The following is a 21,926-nucleotide window of genomic DNA, read 5'->3' on the forward strand; positions in this document are numbered from 1 at the left end:
ACGTTAGTTTTATTGTAAAACATTATCTTAGATATCTATATATCATACAAATTCGGTAATAAAAATGATATTGAGCTTTCAAGTTATAATTTATTAAATATGATATACACATTTATATGTATGTTATTTACTATAAATATTTTAACACATTTCATTTTTTTTTGTTTTCCCCTAATTCCAAATTATATTCTTTACAATATAGGCCGTAATATTATTCTCATAAATACATATATTTACACATGGCCTTACACATATTCACTACTATTGCCGGGGAAGATATCTGTGGTTTCTCAAAGATATTGAGTAACAGGGTATTCAAATTTAATGAACAAATACAATGTTTTCAAAACAATTATTAGCGTTCATTCGCTTACACTAAACTGAATGGTCAGTCTTTGTTATTATGTTATCTGAAAAACCACATGTATAAAATTTCTAAAATGGATCAGGAAGAAACTTGGCCTAGTGATATTGGTGACGTTGATATCTGGATAATGGACGCATCGATTTTTCGTAAAAAGGAAAGAAAATGTACCGTATACGATTCGTATTCTATTCAAAATCGATGACTTACAAATGCGTAAAGTAACACAATTTAATATTGTACTATACACAAATATACAGGACATTCATGGCCACCGTTCGTACCTGAAGGGAACAATGTTTTCACGTATAATTTGCGCTTCTTCAAACTATACCACTGAACACTTCAATAACCAGACTTACTACAACAACATAGTTGACGGTTCCTCCATATAGCTTTTGAAAGCACTTAACCATTGTGCGCCAACTGCACCGTCTACAGTGCGGTGATCGCAACTTGCAGTGACGGACATGTATCGAGCAGTTGCAAATCTACAAAAAATTATTAAATTAGATTAAATATATCGAATATCAAGGGAGTTTTAAACACTTACCCCTGTTCATTCTTGGCAGGTACTAGCCTAGTTTCAGTGGTACCTACTGCAAGAATTATCGATTGGGGAGGATTTATAATGGCAGAGAAGTTTTTAATACCAAACATTCCTAGGTTTGACACAGTGATAGTTCCGCCTTGAAATTCTTGTGGTTGTAGCTTTCCTTCCCTTGCTTTTGTTGCTAACGTTTTCACATCGTTGCTAATTTGAACTATACCTTTTGTGTCCGCACCAAAGACTATAGGTGTAATTAGACCATTGTCTGTACTCACTGCTACGCTTACATCAACATTGTTATATCTAAAAGAAAAGATTATCATGATAATGGAAATGCAACATACATATTGTATATATCAGGAATGATGTAGAATCTGTCTACAAATAAAAAGTCACTTACTGTCTAATGACTTCACCCATCCAAGCACTGTTACCCTCGGGTACTTTTTTACACGCCATTGCCATTGCTTTGATAATAATATCGTTAACACTGAGCTTTACTTTCTCTTTTTCCAGCTTCTTATTAAACTGTTCCCGCATTTCTAGAGCTGCATCCATCTTTACGTCTACTGATAAATAATAATGTGGAATAGTTTGTTTGCTCTCCAGTAAACGTTTAGCAATTACTGCTCGGATATTGGATACAGGAATTTCTACTCCCTCTGGAATGCCTGAAACACCTATTCCTGGTTGGGCAGCAAGAGCTGGTCCAGCACCATCCAAATCTTTAGATGTTATCGATCCATATAGTCCTGATCCTTTTAAGCCCTTAAAAAGGATAAAAATAGAATTAAAATCGATTAAAATCATACTAATATAGTTAATAAAAAACACCATTGATATACAACATAAAAGCCACCTGTAAGCTAAGGCCTTTTTCAACTGCAAGTCTTTTAGCTAATGGACTGGCATATATTCTATCCCCAGAGGCTGTAGGTAGTTTTGCTGCTGCGGGTGCTGGTGGTGTTATAGGAGGTGAAGGAGGTGCAGATGGTGTAGGGGCAGCTGGTGCAGCAGCAGGTTGTGGTGGTGGTGGACCAGCTGGAGTGTCGTCTTTAAAATCTTTGAAAGCAGCTACACTCTCTGCATCCGAAACTATTATACAGACAAGTTTGCCAATAGGAACACTTTTTGTGCCTGCTGCTACCAAAATTTTTGCCAGATAGCCTTCCTCTGGAGTTTCAAAACCCATTGTTGCTTTATCTGTTTCAATCTCTGCGAGTAAGTCACCTTCATTCAATTTGTCACCTAAAATGCAATACAAAAATTAGAGAACTATTCTTAATTTCTTTGATATTAACTATAATAAATTCCTCATCTTACCTTCTTTTTTCTGCCAACTAACAATGGTACCTGTTTCCATGGTAGGAGATAATGCAGGAAGTTGTACTTTGACATGGTCTGGATAATCTGCATAAAACCTTAATTGCTGCTTCCATGGACTCACCATATGACGTAAGGTATTGTGAACCTGAATTCTGAATACCAAGCAAGAAAGCACTGTTTTACTCTAAAAAATGTTAAGAATTATGAGACAGTAGTGAAGTTAATTTTTAAGCATAACCCTTAACGTAAACATTGATTTGCATCTGTGAAAATCATGGATGCAAAAATTGCCTGTGTAAAGATATCTTGTAAGCTGAACATTGTAGTGACAGAATTGTTTTAAATAATAAAAAACATTTTCACCTTGAACAATTTTCTATATATTGAGAGCATTTAAAAAGTAACAAGTAGGAAGATAAGCAGGAAAGTGTGTTTAAAAGGTATTCTACAAAAATCGTGAGGACGGGAAAAAGAATGAAGATCAAAAAGCAATTTAATGATAAACAGTGACGACAAAAACATTAAAAAACTGGCAGAATATTTAAAGAAACAATGGAGCATAATCATGTCGGAAAGGCAAATACCTCTGCAGATGTTTTCTGTGAAGACATTGTATGACCATGGACCTTACGATGTTCGTTTGCACAAAATTTCGTGCAGAACTTCGTAGTATCGCGTGTGCCAATTCATTGCGTAGAGTACTCGACGTTCGTATCATAATCTCGGATGATCCTTTACTACCGCTTCTAGTAGCAAGTCGGGAATTCAACGTGATGATAAAGTGTTCAGTGTAACACCTCGGATGACGATATCTACAATCGTGTCAATGGTGTATTAAGGGTTATCGTAAAACACTAGCAGCAAGAACGGACGATACGTATAGCGAATTAGAGGTCGTCTGCAAGGTCACGTGGCTCCAAGTTTAAAGGTGGTTCTCAAAAGGGGGAAATCATTGTCCACGAGGACATAAAAAATATATAAAAATAAGAAAAAAAAACGACCAAGCATAAAAAACTAAAGGGGTAAGAATTGTCATTTTTTGTAAAATTATAAAAAGAATTAATGCAAAGTTATGTGGCCTATAACTTACAATTAAAAATGTCATTGATAAAATCAAATTGACTGGTATTTGTTAACGGAAGACGAGCTTTACTACGTCAGATTTAGCGCTCAGTATAGTAGCGGTGATTAGAGGAACTTCGCCTGTTTACCGATATTTTCTTTGAATAAATTCAAATTTTGAACAAATCTCTCAGAATGAGAAAACAAAGTGCGAACAAAACATCGAAGATAGAAGAATCCAAAGCTAAAAATCAAAGAATTATAAAACACGGTAATGGAAAGTTCGTGTTTTGTAATGAGGATACTTATGACGGAGAATATAAACTTCACTATGACAAATTTTTACTGACCAAACAAGGTTAACATGCCAAAACATTTTGTATTTTTTCAAACATTATTATTTCAGCGTATATTTTATTTAGGTAAAGGGATATATACTACCGACAATTTTGATGTATATGATGCAGAATGGGATAATGATGCTTTTGCTAATAGCGAAATTTACATTCGGTAATTACCATTTGTATTAGACGCGCTAAAATAATCGTTAATAATATACTGTACACTTTATTTTATGATATATAATTAAATAAATAAATTGAAAATGAATCACTGAAGATATAATAACGATGTCGAGTATCGAGGTAAACTTGCTTCAAATGGAACAATGAATGGTCCAGGAACGTATACATTTCCCGATGGATCCACTATTCAAGCTGATTGGATTGAAAATAAACCATTTACAAATATTGTCTACAGGGAGCCACTTGGATTTGCCTGGATAGTTGAAAACATGTCGGAGAATGTAAAAGAATTAAATCGAGTACTTGAACGAATTTTTTATGGCAAACAAGAATTAACGTTTAAATTATAAATACAGTCGATTTCGTTTTCTTCGGGGAACTGCTTCTGGAACGAGGTCATATCTGATCAAAGCACTGCGCATTCTATCGGATCTGTAGATCAAAATGGATTTTACCAACCCAGTCAATCGACGAACGGTGCTTAAAATTTATTTTTTTGTTACTAATGTAAGAAGTATAGTGCATATTCAAGTAGTGCACAAAATCAGTACACATAGACAAATGGATTTTTTACTACTAATTGACAGATAAAAAGCACGTGCTTGTAGATAAATTGATTTTGTTTCGATTTAATGTTTGTAGGTTTTGTAGAATTCGTCCCTGGGCTCTTGACTTTTGACGCTCAGATGCGCCACCTATTGTTTTCGCGTCTCACTAATTTGACAAATTCATCCTATCTTTTGTACCCACTGTACTTAATCCTCTTTATATATCGACGGAACTCTAAATTCAGTTGTAGCAGGTTTGAACAGAGGATTCTCATTCAGACTGTATACTGTTTTTCCCTGTTCTTGTTCGAACTTTTCGCATTCCCTTCTATCCTTTATGGATGTCCAACACCTGCATATATATTATAATAAATATCCGTTTTGTATAAATTGACAAAATGATACTATTAATAAAATTTTAGCATTTTACAAAGTTGAACAATGTTTGAAATATTCTTCACTATGTGGTCACTAATAATATTCGGTAGTAAATTTAATCCAAAGTGTTTTGTATTTAAGAAATAGTTAAATAATTAATCGATCTGCTGGGCAAGAGCTTCTTCGAATTAGAAACAATTTTACCTTTCCAAGTAATGTTACAAAAAAAAAATTATTTTTGATTTTAAAACGATACTTACTTCCAAATCAATAAGCAAGCAAGTCCGCTGAATAATATTAAGCCGATGATTATAGACGGAATGAATGCTGCATGCATTGGAGTGTTGCACGTCTAAAAGCGTCGAAAAAAATAACGATAAGATAAGATGGCAAAAACACAAATTAATCTATTGAAAATCAATAATTTTTATAGAGATCTTTCATTTACCTTCTCTCCAATTTTCAAAAGAACAGCATTGTTTTTTTGAAACTCGTATATGTAGTGTATGATGCACGTTTGTTTCTCTTTCACCGATTTCACGAAACAGTAATGTTCGTTTCCTGTAAAAATCAAATTTTAATTCAATTTAAATTACTTCCGTGCAATAATTCACTTTTGGATTTGTCACTTCCGATGAGCAGTATCCGATGTTAATTTCATGTATCGAAACGAATGGACGCCAGATTAAACATTCGCTTTAAACATATACATTACGAAGTTACCAAGTTACTTACATTCTAAATGAACGAAGAAACAATGATTCTACCGAATATGTCGAAAACAATTAGTTTGCGGACCTACGTTTATTAAGACTTTTCTGTTTACTTTGTGAGCTCTATTGATAAGTTAAGTCCTTATCTGTAACTTGGAAACACTTTGTACAATTTGTACCTAAATTTATGGAGTCCACTCTTATGGTACTGTAATTGGTAACGTTCGTTCGACAATACTGGTCTATCTGTGGAGGGTTTTCGATGGTAGCATTGACGCAAGAGTTGTAGAGGGCGCAGAGACCGCTTCCGCCTGCGCTGACCGATGACTCGCAGTAGGTACCTCGGTAAAAAGAATCGTCTGGCGCGGTAACGTTGCACCTGAAAAAGTAATGCGTTTAGCCCAAGCATGTTATCAAGTTGGATAGAATTTTTATACTGTACGAACCGACATTCTCCGCAATCGCAGTATCCGTGACCAGCGCACACATCTTCGGTCCCTGGTGCGATGCAGAGGTCATCAGTCGCTGGACATTGACAAGCGTTTCCTTGCCAGTCTTCTAAGCAGTGGCAAACACCACAATCACAGGTGCCTCTACCTGAACATTCTATTCCATCGATCTGCAAACAGATATTTAATTTAAGTTTGTAAATCTCGATTAAGTCCAGATAGTTGAATTGATAGAACAGTTATTCGATGAAACAATATTGGAATTTGTTTGGCTATTCTTTTTCTCTCAACGGTTTTAGAAGCAAGACTGCTGTAAATACAGCTCCTACCACTGTAAGTCTATAAGATGTAAGGTGCTACTTGAGAAAGCTGAAAAGGATACTTTCCTCGAGACTATAACCACTATGCAGAAATTATAAGTTGCCAAATCCTTTCAAACCGAATGACAGATGGTTAAGAGGTGTAAGTCCTTGCTTAACCCAATCGATAATGGGGATCCCCAGATTTAAGTATCAAGCGGTCACATTCCTTATTTATAAATTCAAATTATCTTTGATACAGATTTGAACAAAAATATAGCACACTCTAAAGGAGGATATTAAAAAGTAATGAAAATTTGATTATCCACAAGTTTCAAGGAATTGCAAACAACAACAAATGAAATGATAAGTGTGCAAAAACAGTTTGTCGAACAGAATGGAAGGTAATGAAGAAAGGAAGACAAATTCATGTTGGTTGTATAAATGTGTTCATAGTCCACACTGAGAGCTTTCTCTAGACCTATATATGCATTCATAGTCCACATCGATAGCTTCCTTTGAATGCACATATACATTTATGTCACTCAAGGGGTTAATGTCATCAAACAGAATGGAAGGTAGTGGAAAAAGGAAGACAGATTCATGTTGAACGCATAAATGCATTCATAGTCTACATCAAGAACTTTCTCTGGACCCATATATACGTCCATAGCACTGAAAGGGTTCGTTATCGAACAAAATGGAAAACATTTTCCTGGCAGAGAAATTTCCCAATCCTGATGCATCGTGAATTAGGATCGATGCGAAACGAACGATCACCTTATCGCACGCGGAACACTCGCAGAACTGCCCTTTGTACCCTTCGTCACAGAGGCAACTCCCGCAAATGCATTCACCTCTGTCAGAGCAAACCTTCGTTGCACTGGGAGCAATGCACTGCAATCTGTTCTCCACCAGTGATGTTTCGTCGCAATCACAGTACTCTCCTGCAAATGCAGTACTCTTCAACATCAAATGGATCATCAATCGTAAATGAAACTGAGATGATACTCATTGTTCTTACCGGACCATCCAGAATCGCATTTGCACAAGCCGCATTCGCTCGTACCATGCTGGCAACGTGAGCTCTCTGAGTCTTTGCAGTTGCAACCGCAGAGTAGCTCGATCTCAACCACCATTTTGGACGCCTCAGATGCCAATGCATCTTCGATCACGACTGTTTGTTTCTGAAAGGTGAAAAATAAATTGGTCTATTTAACTGTACAAATAATATAAAAAATCAATAGATTCTGCGAATAGTTAGGTTCCTTTTTTTGTTTGCACGCCACTTTTATGTGGAGTTTGGAAATTAAATTAACTTTATTATAATTTATTAATCCAATTGTAAAGTGATGTTCCGCTCTCTTATTAATAAACGTTCATGTTCTTTCTGCAAATGTTCAATGTACAAATTTAAATTGTTTGATAATTAAGGTAATCAATATTGTAAAATACATAGGTTATTACATTAACATTTCCTTAGTCTTACAAAGTATCTAAACACGAATGTAAAAGAGAACAGAACTTCCATACCCTGTATATTCTATCCCCCTTTTTGCGTATATTTTCCGTATAATCGTACGCCATAAAAGCAATGTACTTGTAAGCGACCGGACCCGAAGGTTCAAAGTCGCCGATATTCGCGTACCCAGAGGCTCTCGTTTCTTGGACACTTATCGAAGGAGAAGACGAGCCTGAAGTCGTACACCTGGCCCTCTTGGATCCCGTCGCACGTCGATGTACTTGATTCCGAGGTGTTGTCGCTCCCGCAGTTGGAGAAGTACTCCAAACGGACCGGACTCGACGAATTGTCACGCAACACCACCTTCGAGATCAGCTCGTGATAGGCGCTCTCGATGATCTCCAGGATGTTCGAGCTGTTTCCAGTTAACGTCGCGACCCTCGCTTTCTCCTTCAGCAGATCGGCGATCAGCTCGTACTCGGGACGTCGATCCTCCGTCACGGCGAATATCAAGTTGACTTTGTTCTTCTGCAGCAACCTCGACACCTCACCTAACGAAGCATAATCGTACTTCGTGGACAGAGAGTATCGACTTTGCTCGTCCAGGTGACACTCGAAGTCTTGGCGACCCACAGCACCGCCTAGCTGATAGTAATTTCAGATACAGTACACGCAATAACTTTCGTAAGATCTGATACCCAACAGTGGACCCAAACGAGGATCGTAATTTAACGTTATTCGTGTTTTATAATTTTCGATACACAATCTTCGATGGACAATCGTGTCGATCAGATTGGTAGGATTCAAGATAGTAAATCAACTATTTCGCGTTACCTTTCCATCACCAGCGAAGTGCAACAACCCATCAGTGGCCATCAGGATGATTTTTCGCGCTTGACGACCCCAGCCGACCTCGTTTGCGCAAACGATCGCTTGCACAATCCCGTCCAATCCACCCTCCAGGTTGTCAACGTTCCCAGTGACGGAGCTGGTGTTCACCTAAACCGAATCGTCTTTAATCCTCGTTTATTCCTCAGATCCGACAAAAATTCGCCCTTACTTCTTTGATGAACCGTTGAATATCACGTGTCAGCTTCAGATGATGCTCGAAGGAGTAAATGGGTGCACAAACCGCGTGCTCACTTTTGCAAGGATTCTCCTCATGTCCAGGGAAGATATAGGGCATCAGAGGCTTGTCCGCGTAGCTGCCAAAACCCAGTCGGAAATTGGTCGTGAACTTGCCAATCGTGTGAGACATGTTCCATCCCACGTTAACCAGAGTCTCTTTATCGTCCTTCATCGTCCATGTTAGGTCCATCAGGTAGTACAGGTCCAGAGGGTAATTTCTAAACCGTTTCGAGTATACTTATACCTCTCTGTATACGTGATAGGTCAGTTTGAAGTAACCTCAAAATTGAGCAGTTCAGGGTACAAGAGAACTCTAGAGGAAGAACCCTCAGGGGAATAAAATACTCTACAAGTCAGGTCAGTAAGAATGTTAATATTCATTGGGGGGCATTTGATATTTTTTCATCTTTTAGTACCTTTAAGTGCCAGTTGCTTTCTCTAGCTACGACTGAATATTGTAGTTCGAAGGAATATTCTTTATTTTTTTTTTTCAAGGTTATTTCAAAGTCGGCTCTTCGAACGGAAGATAGTTGAATTTAAAGACACACTAATAATGTTCAAGGTCACGCGAGATCGGACCGAATCGCACGTTGGTCTAGGTGTTAACGAGGTAAACAAATAAACGTACTTGGCTGGCCGATAGTGGAGCGGTACCGATGTCTCGGAATTCGGTCTAATTCGGAGTTTTACTTTCTGCGGCTTCAATTGCAGAGGTGTATGGCCCACTACCTCCATATCCTGAAAATTCGAGTTCTCCAAGAACTGTATCGATCCCGGTGAGGCGGTGCGAATTTTCTCCGGCGAGCAACCAAATGCCTTCAACCTGTCCGGCAGGTTGCATCTTGGTTTGCCGATCGTCGAGTTCGAATAGGACTGTGGACCCCCACGGAAACAGAAGACAATGTAAAGTGAAAATTTGTTCTCTTTTTTCTTCGAAATCCCAACCACCTATTGCCATTCCCAGAATGGTCGTAACACATTACAGAATTTCCGCTTGTGTGCCCTCGACTCGCTGGTACTCGTTTTCGTGTAACCGGGGAAGGTAGAGATTTTTGTTCAGGCATTGATATTTCTTGTTTCTAATAAACGGAGAGGGGGGAAGGAGGATATATCTCGAGTAACGAGTAGCTCGAGTAATGGTCTTATGTTATCCGAATCGTTCACTACTAAAAATAAACATTTATTTATCTTTCGTTATATTCTATTCGTTGAGAGCGAACGAAGTAGAGTTAACGAGCTGATGATTTTAGGTTCCCCAAGTTCCTTGAATCGTTCACCATTGAAAATGAAAATTTGTTTACTTCTCAAAATAAGTATTATCTTCGAGAGAGTGTTATCGATGGATCGGTGAGATTTACTCGATAAAAATTAGTCGATATAAGTATTTTTAAATACGCGTATTTATTTTGAAATTCTTCGGTAAGCGATTCGTATAGCCTGTAATTAAAAATAGTGCGAACAAGGTTGTGCTTGGATTCATTTCCATCGAGAAAATATACAAATTTTCATTTTCGCTCGTGAACGAAGTCGATACGATCGTTGAATCAGCAACGACAGGGGTAAAGGTAATCCTGTTGCTTTTAAGCGGGGTAAAGTAGATGTCATATCTGTGAAAGGTATAGTTAAATTATATAATCTGAGTGGTGTGTTATTCACTGTATTATTGTCTTGATTGTTAACGTCAACATCCTATTGGACAATATTTTATAAATATACAAACTGCTAAAAACAAACTTGGCGATGTTAATTGTTATTATCCAACGAGGATAACACTTTTACTTCTAAGCGGGGTAAAATCGATGACATACCAACGAAAGGTATAGTTAAATTTCTCGGTGTTATTCACTGCGATATTGTCTTCGTTGTTAACGTCAACTTTCTATTGGACAATATTTTATGAATGTACAAACCACCAGTAACAAACTTGGCGATGTTAATTGTTATTATCGGGCGAGGATAACCTCGTTACTTCTAAGCGGGGTAAGATCGATGACATACCAACAAAAGGTATAGTCAAATTTCTAGGTGGTATGTTATACACTGTCATATTATTATATTCGTTGTTAACGTCGACTTCCTATTGGACACTAATCAGCCTATCTTCGGACACGAATAAACAAATCGTTAAAAACAAATTGTTACTATATGGCGTTCTTGCCAGAAGGCTCGCTTTACTTATCATTGACGAAGACTCGCTCGAGAAGCGATTCGAATCATCCTATTATCTTTACGATATCTGCAGCGCGATACGGATCCTCGTTAAAACAGAGCCTCGTAACCCCGTTAATACACACGTCGCGTTCACGACACAGAATACTCGTCCCTCGAAACGGAAACTTTTCGAAAACAATTTACCCAGTCGCTGCACCACGAGCAGGTGGAACTAGCCTCCAAACAATTCTCACAGGAGCTTTGAGACACGCATAGTCTCACGATCTTCATGTCCGCGGCCCCTGATCGTCTCCATTCGTTGCACAAGACGATCGCGACGAACAAAGCCTCCAAGATTCTCATTCTCGCGATCTACCACTCGTTACAATCGGACGAAAATCTTCTCCTCGAAGTCTTCTTCTACTTTACATTCTCAATGTCCTCGATTTTTCTTTTCTTTTTTTTTTTTTTGTCAATTTTCGCGGGTCCACGGACGCGCTAGTCGTTCACTCGTGCGAGCGAATCGCCGCATCCGTGAGGAGGTATTCCCAGTTTCGCGATCACCGGAACGAAAATCAAAACGTAACTCGCGCAATCGGCGCGGATAGTGTTGTAACGCGTTCGTTATCGTGCACTATGATAACGATACACGTCTGGCCGGGTTGTAATGAAAGAAAAAGATAGCGCCAATCCGATATCGCCCCGTAATATTTACAATTCGTGGCTCGATTTTATCTATCGCGCGCGAATAAATGTATACGTGCATACATCGTCGGTTAATTGCGCGCGTCGCCCGGTTGCACGTTTCCCTCGGTTATAGTTTCTTCGACGATCGATCGTGGAAACAACGAGTGCTCGGGAACTCGGTATCGTCGACACTGTCCCACTCGATGCGACATAGCGATTGCGGTCGACGCTCGTTACTATTTCGCTACGCGAGAGCTACTGTGGACCAACAATGTGGCTACTACTGTTTCACGTACATATGGCAGATAGACGCAATATCGATGCTTCTATGTACAGGGTGTCCCTCCACGACCGAGAGAACACGCGATAGATATTGTCCTTGGTGACAAAGCGTTTCTTCGTGTGTTCAGGGTTTCCATTATCCCGGAAAAAAGCTACATGCTCTTGCTAGGGGTATTGTACTACAGGGTAACTGGGGTATTGTACTTCGGTGATTCACGATGGACATTATTCTTTATCTCTTTAATTGTAAGTTTAAAAATACTTTTCTCTGGACAGTGAAAGATTAGGTATCTTATTATAATCTGTGATGAATGTTCTCCTTCTTTTTTTTTAAATTGTGAGTTTAACGTTGAGCTAACTGCTAGGTTATTAGCAACCACTGTTGGGTGACATTCTGTGGATGGATATTATTCTTTATTTCTGTAATTGTAAGTTTAAAAATACTTTTCTCTAGAAAGTGAAAGATTAGGTGTCTTATTATAATCTGTGATGAATGTTCTCCTTTTTTTTTTAAATTGTCAGTTTAACGTTGAGCTAACTGCTAGGTTATTAGCAGCCACTTTTGGGTGACATTCTGTTAGGTACTTTATGAGATTTTGTTAAACAGTTGGGTTTCTTTCACTTATAAACTAAGTCATGGCCTTTTTTGTCTTCTACGTTATAGCCTTCATGTGTGGTATCAATATCTATTTCCTTCAGGATGTGCTATACTTTGGTCAGTGCACAATTAGGTGTCCCATTGTAATCTATGATGGATATTCTTCTTTTTCTTTTAATTATGAGTTTAAGGTCGAGTCAATTGCTGGGTTATTAGCAACCACTGTTGGGTGACATTCTATGAGACACTTTATGGGATTTTGTTAAACAATTGGGCTTCTTTCACTTATAAACTAAGTCATGGCCTTATTTGTCTTCTACGTTATAACCTTCATGTGTGGTATCAATGTGTATTTCCTTCGGGATGTGGACAGTGCAAGATTAGGTGGTCCACTGTAATCTGTGTGTTACACACGTTGCACTATGGTGCTGGTTCCTTAATCAGAAGATATGAGTGTGTGATTCTGAAACGACTGATTATTACTTGGTCCCTTCTAGGTCTATTAACGAGTATTTTGCGGTTTATGGTGTTCTGTTGTACATCGATGATGTGATAAGGGGATATTCTGACGTTTCATAATTACTTTTCAACAGGATTCGATCATTTTTTTTTTATTACAATAACTTCTAGATCATTAGTGACTTTTACAGTGGATTATCATCAGTTTGGTGTCCTTCAGGTATTGTAAGGTCTTTGTTACGTGGTTGGGCGATGTTAAGACCAAGTTTGGGTTTAGTTTGCGTTTCTCTTTGTAGTTTTGGGACTTTCTGCCCTTGAATGAGAGGTGATTGTCAGTTTTACGTTACATGGATCGCAGCATGACGGTTCTGTTCTCTTTCAAGATCGCAGCATGATGGCTCTGTTCAATGTGACACTTTCTTCTCTAGTTATATTATGAGTAGGTATTTATTGATAAAAATCTAGTAGGACGTGTATTTTAGCTTTCCTTCTTGTCGTCCAAATCTTGACGATCCAATTAGGGAATTAGTTTCTTAATTTCGTTAGTAATGTTACTTGATTAATAATTTTGTCAGCTGTTTCGTTCCTCGTTGTCACTTGACGAGAAGGTATCCTGCATGGATTATACCTTTCTCTCTATTGTTAATATCTGTATAGGTCTTTTATATATTTTATCATATATCGTGTTTCATTTTGTTATTTAAGTTCCCTGTAACGTTGGTTCGATAATTATTTCGTTCGACGAAAAGGTGATCCTGAAAATGTGTCTCGATCATCACACCCTTTATATACATTTAATATTCACAGTAGGCATGGAAAGTGTGTCCACCCACTTGAATGTATCTCAATTATGCGATCACGAGTGTATCCATCGCTCGTGTATCATTATCTCGATAGAATAGATTGGAAACTATTTTGAATGGCCTACATTCTTTCGGAGAAAGATAACGCGAAACGGTGGCCATTTATTTTGATACGATTACTGTTATTTATCGGGTCAACTGTTTCCTGTAGACAAATATTGAATGTTTTTTTTTCTTTCGAACGCTAGATCGATGATTGATTTTTTTTTGTTTTTTTTTTTTTTTTTTTTTTGAGACAAAAATTAAATTTAGACGAAAATACTTACTCGACGGTTTGTCGAAAGATTTCTAGACGTATGGTGAATCGAAAGAGAAACGAAAGTACATGGATCGTGTGCTCCGATACGATTGCAATGGCGATTTTCTCTATCCGTGAACAGGGTAGTGTCCGTGTAACGGATATGTAAGTCAGTTGTGATATTATTATCGCTGCAATTTGTTGACAAAGTAACCGAAAAGGCTAAAAGCATACAATCGTGCGTACTATCCCATTCGTGGAAAGATTGCGCTATCAGTTGCTGACATAATCGCGTAATCGTTACTCAAAACTGCACGTCCGTGTTTCGTCCCCTGTTCGATACTAAAAGTTAGAAAATATTTTCATTTCCTAGGTACATTGTACGTCTTTGAACATATTTACACAATTAAATTTTTTTATTACATTGCAAGATCATTGAAAATATTTATACAATTAAATTTTTGTATTACACTTACAGAAGATCTTGGAAAATGTTTATACAATTAAATTTTTGTATTATATTTACAGAACTTTGCAAATATTTATACAATTAAATTTTTGTATTACATTTACAGAAGATCTGTAAAATGTTAATGCAATTAAATTTTTGTATTGTGTACATACAAGATCTTTGCAAATGTTTGTCCAATTAAATTTTGCATCGTTACATTCTACCTCGAGACAAGGAATATTTAAGTTACAAATGTGAGAGAAGGGTACAATACACTGCTCGAAATGATCAGAGAACCCTCAATTCGAATGACGATCATTTATTCGAACATTTTTCGATGTTTTTTTCTATAAGGTCCCTCGAGTATAAAAAAACAGTGTACATCAATATTTTCCAAAGTGGGGAGCGCGAAAGAAAATTTTTAATATAAAAAAAGTGTGCAAAATTCAAACATCTCTTTCCATTAATACATTCGTTACTAAAGTTCAATGAGGTTCAATTGGCACATAGAAATTCGTTTTCTTTTAAAGGAGTGCCTTTGAAAAAAATTAAGAAATCAGTTTACACCGATGTATCGAGATATTCAATAAACTTTTTACATAAATTTACAACTCGATGAATCGTTACCGCCTTGAATACACGTTTCTCTCTTTTATCTTCGATACGTGGTCTATTCTTCGAGCTGCTCAATACCGTGTTTTGTTCGTTCTTCAACGCAATAATAATTCACCGGTGAAATATTCGGGCCAAAGTTTATCCATAAACAACGAACTCGAGGAAATGGCGAAATCTAAGTGAAAGTCGGTCGTTTTGCGTTTCATGTTTTCTAATGACTTTATGCATCGGCAATTGTACGCCTCGTCCAAATAATTACACGATTTCTTGATTTATTGGGTCGCCCGATGTCGAAGAACACTATTTCGATAAAAGTACAGGGTGGATTGAAAATCGTGGTACACCCGGACATGGAGCGATACTATGTGAAAAAATAAGAATAATATTTGATGTAACTTTTTCTCATCCCATGCTTTGTTTCCGAGAAAATTGATTTCGAAGTTTATTCGAGCATACAAATCTGGTTGTCCTATATTCCACTACCAATCGTGTTTGTTCGAGCTAGTGTTGGTCAATGATGGTGTGGTCGAAGTTGCACAAATTATTTCTATTTACTATTCCTAAAAATGTTCTTTTGTTCAGACGAATTAACAATGTCTGAACAGTGTACAATGTTTTGTTACTTTCTAAACTTTTGAATTCTTTGACAATTTTTTATTTCAAATGTAATGTTTGAACTTGTATGGATATTGTTTGTACACTGGTATGAATACTGTTTGCACACTTGTATGAATACTGTTTGTACACTGATATGAATACTGTTTGTACACTAGTATGAACACTGTTTGTACACTGGTATGGATACTGTTTGTACACAAGAATGAATAGTATTTGTACACTGGTATGGATACTGTTTGTACATTTGTGTGGATACTGTTGCAACACTTATTGGGTGCTCTTTGTATTCTTGTACTTTGATATACCTCAAACACTATCAAACAGACACAACCGGTAGTAGTATACAACATACAATAACTGGTAATACACAATAACTAGATAGTATTTAATCACTTTTCAAAATCGATTTCCTTGAAAACAAAGCACAGCATGAGAAAATATTACAGCAAATTTTTCTTATTAGAATCATCCCCTGCTTATCTATACTACGATTTCGAATTCACCGTGTACATAAATCGCGCAGTAAGTGAATTCATCGAAATCGGGGAACCTACAAATCAAGATACTTAAGCAAAGAAGGATCCTTGCGGATCTTTTATTTCTCTTTATAATCTTGAATCACTTAATTGACTATCTTCCAATTCTTAAAATGATAGATTTCAAACTGGTCACCAAAACATTGTGCAATGTGGATCTATTTAACAGTATCGATACTATTAGAACAAATTTAGGCGCTCAGAACTATGGACTAGAATTGTGAAGACAGCCAATAAGTATAGATCACACCTAACCTTATACGACTTGTACTCTTAATTCTTTCAGAGCCTCTTGTTTTTCATTTGATACTTTTGTAAATATTCTCGGATGATTTGTATCGATCTCATGCGTTGTGAAAGGGCCACCGGCCCGTAAAATAGAGATTATTATTATTATTATTATTATTATTATTATTGTACTTCCTTCGGAGTAAGAAGAACGAAAAACGGTTCGCATTCGCAGATAATGCGATGGCGGTGGAAGATATCGATTTTATTAAAATTCTCGATTGTGAGACGGCAGCCGCGTATAAAACAATAAACAAATTTTACAAGATATGGCACTCGGTTGACAATAACGTTTCCACGATTTATCGTCGAACCTGATGTCACGTACCGCCGAATCGGTGGTTCAAGTGGGCCAATTATGTAAATATTGTACAAACTTTATTTCTCTGTTTGACATCTGTGCGAGTTTCCTCGCGACAAACGGACACGTGCGTTTCCGTTAAACAAACACGCCCGTGTTCGTTACTTTACAACAACACTGCCAGTTACAAATAGAAAAATTCTTACGCTACGAGGAAGAACACCTTAAACGCTAACAAGGAACACCGCGAACCGTCACTCCCGGATTTGAATGAAACTTTGTAGGTTTATAGAGTGATCCAAGACAAGAATAACGGTATGCTTCATTCGTGCCCAATCGCCCTTTAAGGGTGTGAAAACAACCCTCGAAGTCAAATCGGCGTTTCCACTTTTTCGCGTATATCTTTTAAAATACATGAAATACAAAAAAATGTTTTAGGTAAAAGTTTAATGGTACAATGAGCGCTATAAATTTACATTAAGAAAATTTTAAAACAAGTTTTTTTTCTTAAAAAGAAAATTTTTTTTTACGTTATTTTAAAGAATTTCTACATTTTGATAATAACTAAAAATATTACTTGTTTTATTCTGAATTCAACCATGTATACTAATTTTACTATACACCATCGACTTATGCAGATACACGACGAAACGTACACCGTGCGCGCGATTCCGCGCTAAAAACACACAGTAAATTACATATTCAGATATCTTGTTTTCGTTGCATTTCCTAATATATGACGATAACAAATACAATAACATATTCAAAGATATTAAAATGTATTAAATTTCATAACTGTACTTGTTTTGTATGAGATATATTTAATCTATATATTTTATATTAATGAGATATAAAAAAAAAAATTGAGTTTCAAGAATGCTATCGCGTTCCCCCGATGGTCCTGCGTTTTCAACCGTGTAATCAATTATTGGTAATTTTGCATGGCTGTTTGTGATGTTATTAATCTCATATCTTATGCTCTGTAAATACGAGATAGTGTGATTCACGGAAAACGCATGTCATCCGACAGTTCTTTGTATTAATTGTTAAGATATTCTTTTTCTTATCTTCCTGTTTCCTTATAAATACCTAGTCTTCGTCACTGGAATTCATTGTCAGTATCACTGGTACTCTTTCAACTGCATGTAGCATTAGTTATCGATAAAATGGTGTACATAAATCCGGCAAACGTAATTAATTTACTGGTAACGGCTCTACATATATCCAGTAAACCACCGTCTCCTGTTAATCATAGGGAAATCGAACTATCAGAAATTATACATACTATGATACTTGATAGTATGAACGAAGTTTCATTTACAACCGACTATGTTACGACCCTGGAATACGAAGATCTAGCGCGGCCTCAAGAATGTGAGTTTGTTGAAGAGGGTAATATCGAGGAAAACGTTAGTAGCAATGAATTTGATGAGAGGTGTGTCTCGGGTGAAAGTGGTAACGTAGACCTCAATTATAAATCTCGAGCTGTTGAATTTTGGAGAAGCGGTGAAAAAACGCGCAGGACTCTCGACAGTGTACAACATAAATTTAGAAAAGTTAAATCAGTTAAACAACTGTATCAATGGGAAGAAACATTGGCGAGAGGTGGTACACGCAGAGAGAAGATATTATCAATAGTGAAGTATGTACTGGACAAATTTCAGGCTGCTATGAATCAGGGCTCCTTTGTGCATGACATGGATATAAAGCAATGGGCGCTAGAAGCAAAGGAGGACGTCGACCTTCCTACATTTAAAGCTGGCCATACCTGGATCATGAATTTCAAAAAAGCGCACAACATCGTTTCAAGAAAGGTTACAAAATTCATCAGTCGTTCCACACAACGGGACAAGCAACAATTACAATTGACATCCACCGACTTCGTAAACCGGGTAAAACCATACATTGCTATGTACAATCCAAATAACGTTTACAACGCTGATGAGAGTGGATTTAATTTGGAAATTCATTCTGGTCGTACGTTATCGTACCGTGGTAGAAAGACCATAGAAGCATCCGTGCAGTCAGTATCCTCAACTACACATAGTTATACGATTCTCCCTACCATTTCCGCGAGCGGTCATTTACTGTCACCCCTATTTATGGTGTTAAAAGAAACTAGTGGGGAATTTGGACCCAGGGTAGAAGAAAGCTTATTTAGACCGGCTAATGTGTATGTTACTGCTTCAAAATCTGGGAAGTTGACATCGCACCATTTCAACATTTGGCTTAAAGAAGTCTTTTTACCAAAGACTGGACTTCAAAGTGTTCTGTTACTTGATTCGTGGAGCGGCCATTGTCCTTCGACTTTTCAGCAAAGTATTCCGGCTGACAAAGAACTTATTACGTTAACCATACCGAAAGGAACAACAGGTTTGATACAACCGCTGGATGTTTACGGTTTTCGGGTATGGAAAAATTTTGTGAGAACTTTTTCAGATCGGGTGTTACTATATGATCTTGATATAAATTTACATCTGCGAAATAATATTATCAAACTGCAATCTCTCACACACAACCAGTTGTCTTCTCCGAGATTCCGGGAATTATTTAAATACTCTTGGTATAAAAGTGGATACCTTGAACAAAGGCCAGACCAGTAATTTGAAAATCCAGTAGATTTCTGTTTCAAATTTCCTGAAGTATATAACCTGCCTCGTTGTAATATGTGTGATAAGCCTGCTATTATAAGATGTGCTTGTTGCAAAAAGTATCTATGTATAGAACATTTCTTTGATGCACATCACCTATGTGAAAACTATGTTGAATGAGATACATGTATAAACCTATTCAAAATAGGATAAAATATTAAATTAGTATGAAACAAATGTTTATGTATGGATATATGTGATATAGTATGTAACATGTCATCAATCTTGATGTAATATCTTATATTATGCTATTATTATGTTATCATACTCAATATCGTCATGTATTAGGAAATGCAACGAAAACAAGATATCTGAATATGTAATTTACTGTGTGTTTTTAGCGCGGAATCGCGCGCACGGTGTACGTTTCGTCGTGTATCTGCATAAGTCGATGGTGTATAGTAAAATTAGTATACATGGTTGAATTCAGAATAAAACAAGTAATATTTTTAGTTATTATCAAAATGTAGAAATTCTTTAAAATAACGTAAAAAAAAATTTTCTTTTTAAGAAAAAAAACTTGTTTTAAAATTTTCTTAATGTAAATTTATAGCGCTCATTGTACCATTAAACTTTTACCTAAAACATTTTTTTGTATTTCATGTATTTTAAAAGATATACGCGAAAAAGTGGAAACGCCGATTTGACTTCGAGGGTTGTTTTCACACCCTTAAAGGGCGATTGGGCACGAATGAAGCATACCGTTATTCTTGTCTTGGATCACTCTATAAACCTACAAAGTTTCATTCAAATCCGGGAGTGACGGTTCGCGGTGTTCCTGTAAGTGCTGACGTACAATAATGTTCAACGTATCACATCGGTACCGATTACATTTAAATTGTACCCGTGTTATCAATCTGTACAGTCCCTCACACCACGAAGACACTGTTCGACGAGTGCCCATTTTTTTTTTTTTTTTTCAACAAACGTGACGCGTTGCCAACAAGTACGGGCAACGAAACCGCGTTACGAACTTTCACTCTTAATCGTGCCATTGTTTTTCAATATGGCCAACGGGAAGAAGCGTGACGCGTAAAACGAAACGTTCCTTGATCACGCTCGTGTGGCCCTCGTCCGTGTTACGGGGCGTGTGGACCCCGTGGCGGCGAAGATGACGCTCCCAACGAAGTCCAGTATCCACGGTCCGATCGAAACTTGTCCCAATTTTGCGCAACGAAAGCTCGTCGAGGAAACGAGCTAATCAAAACCCTAATTATACAACAACGTGCACGATTTATCTTATAATTACGCGAGCGTCGTCAACGTAAATTAAATTGTTGTTCGATGCGCGAACAACGATTTATGGATCTGTTTAGAAATATTTCGGACGCTTCACGGATCGATCACAGAACGATTATGGCTTCCTCTCGGAGCTGGAAACGCGTCTGGTCAACTGTTGATGGATGTTGGCGCCATTTTGATCCTTGGTCAAGACGCTGGGTACACTTTCCTTCTTAATGGTCGGTGGGGTCACGGATGTTGCGCAGCTACGTTTGCCGGGAACCACACCACGGATGAACATTCCTGCGCATGCCCATGGAAAAGCCCTGTGGATCAACATTTTCGATTAAATTGATGACCGATAGGGATTCTGGTTCGGTGAACGATACGATACGAAGTGTTAAGGGTAAATATGTGGAAGTTGTTATTGGTACGAAAGGAATATCGCCTTTATTGTTATTTGAGTTTAGAGGAAATGGTAAAATTAAGAAAATTTTTTAAGGTCGATTAAAATTTGATCCACCTTCGATTGTACTGTTTGAAATAATTGAGATTAGGTCTTTAAACGGAATAAGAACAAACTAAATAAAAGTTTATTTGGAAGAATGAACTAAAAAAAATTTATTTGAAAGAATAAATAAAAAAAAGTTTATTTAAAAGAATAAACTAAAAAATATTTATTTGGAAGAATAAATAAAATAAAAATTTATTAGGAAGAATAAACCAAATATTAGGAATAAAATATGTACAGATATATTATTAGGCAATTATTTTGACGAATCTTAGTGGTTAGGCGAATTCATGGATTAAATTAAAACGTTAATAATATGTAACGTTTGCGCAAACGGAAGTAGACAAGTCTAATATCTATACTCCCACTAGGTCATTCAGGTTTATTCGTACTTTCTTATCCGAGACGTACTCGTTGTCTCGTTTTGATCTCTCCAATCCAATCTGTAGAATATATTCCGTGTGTAATAAATATTGTACTATTGACTTCTTTAATATTTATATTTCTGCCTTCAGAAGCTAAATTCATAAGATTTTTTAACATTATTTATTTATTCATTCTATATGTAACAATACACTTCTTCTTTTCGCGTGTAACAATTTACTTGTATGTGCTTTTCCGTTTGTGAATATAAATAATTAAAAGAATATATA

At 36.9% G+C, this 21,926-nt stretch overlaps 5 protein-coding genes and 1 long non-coding RNA gene across 10 annotated transcripts in view; 3 read left to right on the top strand and 3 right to left on the bottom strand.

Moving 5' to 3' along the window:
- Positions 1 to 70: 70 nt before the first annotated feature.
- Positions 71 to 3,155, bottom strand: Muc (dihydrolipoamide S-acetyltransferase muc). Of its 2 annotated transcripts, XM_076311750.1 has the most exons (7): positions 2,825 to 3,155; positions 2,238 to 2,392; positions 1,774 to 2,162; positions 1,315 to 1,682; positions 918 to 1,217; positions 727 to 855; positions 71 to 648 (listed from the first exon to the last, which is right to left on the bottom strand). In XM_076311750.1, coding segments are annotated over exons 1-7 (1,476 nt in total). In that variant the 5' UTR covers positions 2,959 to 3,155; the 3' UTR covers positions 71 to 647. The 2 variants fall into 2 exon arrangements, with proteins under 2 accessions (XP_076167865.1, XP_076167864.1); XM_076311749.1 differs by having other exon boundaries at positions 71 to 855.
- Positions 2,655 to 4,688, top strand: LOC143146978 (uncharacterized). The gene is made up of 4 exons (XM_076311761.1): positions 2,655 to 3,660; positions 3,725 to 3,812; positions 3,921 to 4,107; positions 4,183 to 4,688. Exons 1-4 carry the CDS (start codon positions 3,498 to 3,500, stop codon positions 4,309 to 4,311), a joined length of 567 nt encoding a protein of 188 aa, XP_076167876.1. The 5' UTR covers positions 2,655 to 3,497; the 3' UTR covers positions 4,312 to 4,688.
- On the bottom strand, positions 4,122 to 14,690 carry LOC143146972 (integrin beta-nu). Its single transcript, XM_076311748.1, has 12 exons — positions 11,159 to 14,690; positions 9,432 to 9,676; positions 8,736 to 9,021; positions 8,510 to 8,674; positions 7,862 to 8,320; positions 7,238 to 7,400; positions 6,994 to 7,160; positions 5,912 to 6,084; positions 5,645 to 5,844; positions 5,201 to 5,313; positions 5,013 to 5,104; positions 4,122 to 4,726 (listed from the first exon to the last, which is right to left on the bottom strand). The coding sequence occupies exons 1-12, from the start codon at positions 11,315 to 11,317 to the stop codon at positions 4,582 to 4,584; spliced, it is 2,367 nt and encodes a 788-aa protein (XP_076167863.1). The 5' UTR covers positions 11,318 to 14,690; the 3' UTR covers positions 4,122 to 4,581.
- On the top strand, positions 5,774 to 10,267 carry LOC143146979 (uncharacterized). 2 transcript variants are annotated; one of them, XR_012992135.1, is made up of 6 exons: positions 5,774 to 6,052; positions 6,214 to 6,376; positions 6,476 to 8,996; positions 9,067 to 9,160; positions 9,299 to 9,413; positions 9,515 to 10,267. It is a non-coding gene; the product is annotated as an uncharacterized LOC143146979 (long non-coding RNA). The 2 variants fall into 2 exon arrangements; XR_012992134.1 differs by having other exon boundaries at positions 6,214 to 8,996.
- A 145-nt stretch (positions 14,691 to 14,835) lies between the features above and the next one.
- Positions 14,836 to 21,926, bottom strand: part of LOC143146975 (estradiol 17-beta-dehydrogenase 11) — a 40,192-nt gene continuing 33,101 nt past the window's right edge. For all 3 annotated transcript variants that reach the window (XM_076311753.1, XM_076311754.1, XM_076311752.1), the window contains exon 8: positions 14,836 to 21,088. In XM_076311753.1, the coding sequence (XP_076167868.1) occupies positions 20,896 to 21,088 (193 nt within the window). In that variant the 3' untranslated portion in view covers positions 14,836 to 20,895. The remainder of the gene's footprint in view (positions 21,089 to 21,926) is intronic.
- Positions 17,760 to 21,297, top strand: LOC143146974 (uncharacterized). The gene has a single exon (XM_076311751.1). It carries the CDS (start codon positions 18,057 to 18,059, stop codon positions 19,491 to 19,493), a length of 1,437 nt encoding a protein of 478 aa, XP_076167866.1. The 5' UTR covers positions 17,760 to 18,056; the 3' UTR covers positions 19,494 to 21,297.

Source organism: Ptiloglossa arizonensis, chromosome 5 (assembly GCF_051014685.1).
Source record: "Ptiloglossa arizonensis isolate GNS036 chromosome 5, iyPtiAriz1_principal, whole genome shotgun sequence".
In the NCBI taxonomy this organism is placed as follows: domain Eukaryota; kingdom Metazoa; phylum Arthropoda; class Insecta; order Hymenoptera; family Colletidae; genus Ptiloglossa; species Ptiloglossa arizonensis.

Bases quoted from the DNA above. Each gene is read 5' to 3' on its own strand.
- Muc (XM_076311750.1), bottom strand. From the start codon at position 2,958: ATGATACGAACGTCGAGTACTCTACGCAATGAATTGGCACACGCGATA. The intron at 1,683-1,773 runs GTGGCTTTTATG...ATCCTTTTTAAG, and splicing joins AAAAAGGCCTTAGCTTACAG to GGCTTAAAAGGATCAGGACT. The intron at 1,218-1,314 runs GTAAGTGACTTT...CTTTTCTTTTAG, and splicing joins ATGGGTGAAGTCATTAGACA to ATATAACAATGTTGATGTAA.
- LOC143146978 (XM_076311761.1), top strand. From the start codon at position 3,498: ATGAGAAAACAAAGTGCGAACAAAACATCGAAGATAGAAGAATCCAAA. The intron at 3,813-3,920 runs GTAATTACCATT...GAATCACTGAAG, and splicing joins AATAGCGAAATTTACATTCG to ATATAATAACGATGTCGAGT. The intron at 4,108-4,182 runs GTAAAAGAATTA...TTATAAATACAG, and splicing joins TTGAAAACATGTCGGAGAAT to TCGATTTCGTTTTCTTCGGG.
- LOC143146972 (XM_076311748.1), bottom strand. From the start codon at position 11,317: ATGAGAATCTTGGAGGCTTTGTTCGTCGCGATCGTCTTGTGCAACGAA. The intron at 7,401-7,861 runs GTACGCGAATAT...TTCACCTTTCAG, and splicing joins CAAGAAACGAGAGCCTCTGG to AAACAAACAGTCGTGATCGA. The intron at 5,314-5,644 runs GTACAAATTGTA...TGATTTTTACAG, and splicing joins AGTGGACTCCATAAATTTAG to GAAACGAACATTACTGTTTC.
- LOC143146974 (XM_076311751.1), top strand. From the start codon at position 18,057: ATGGTGTACATAAATCCGGCAAACGTAATTAATTTACTGGTAACGGCT.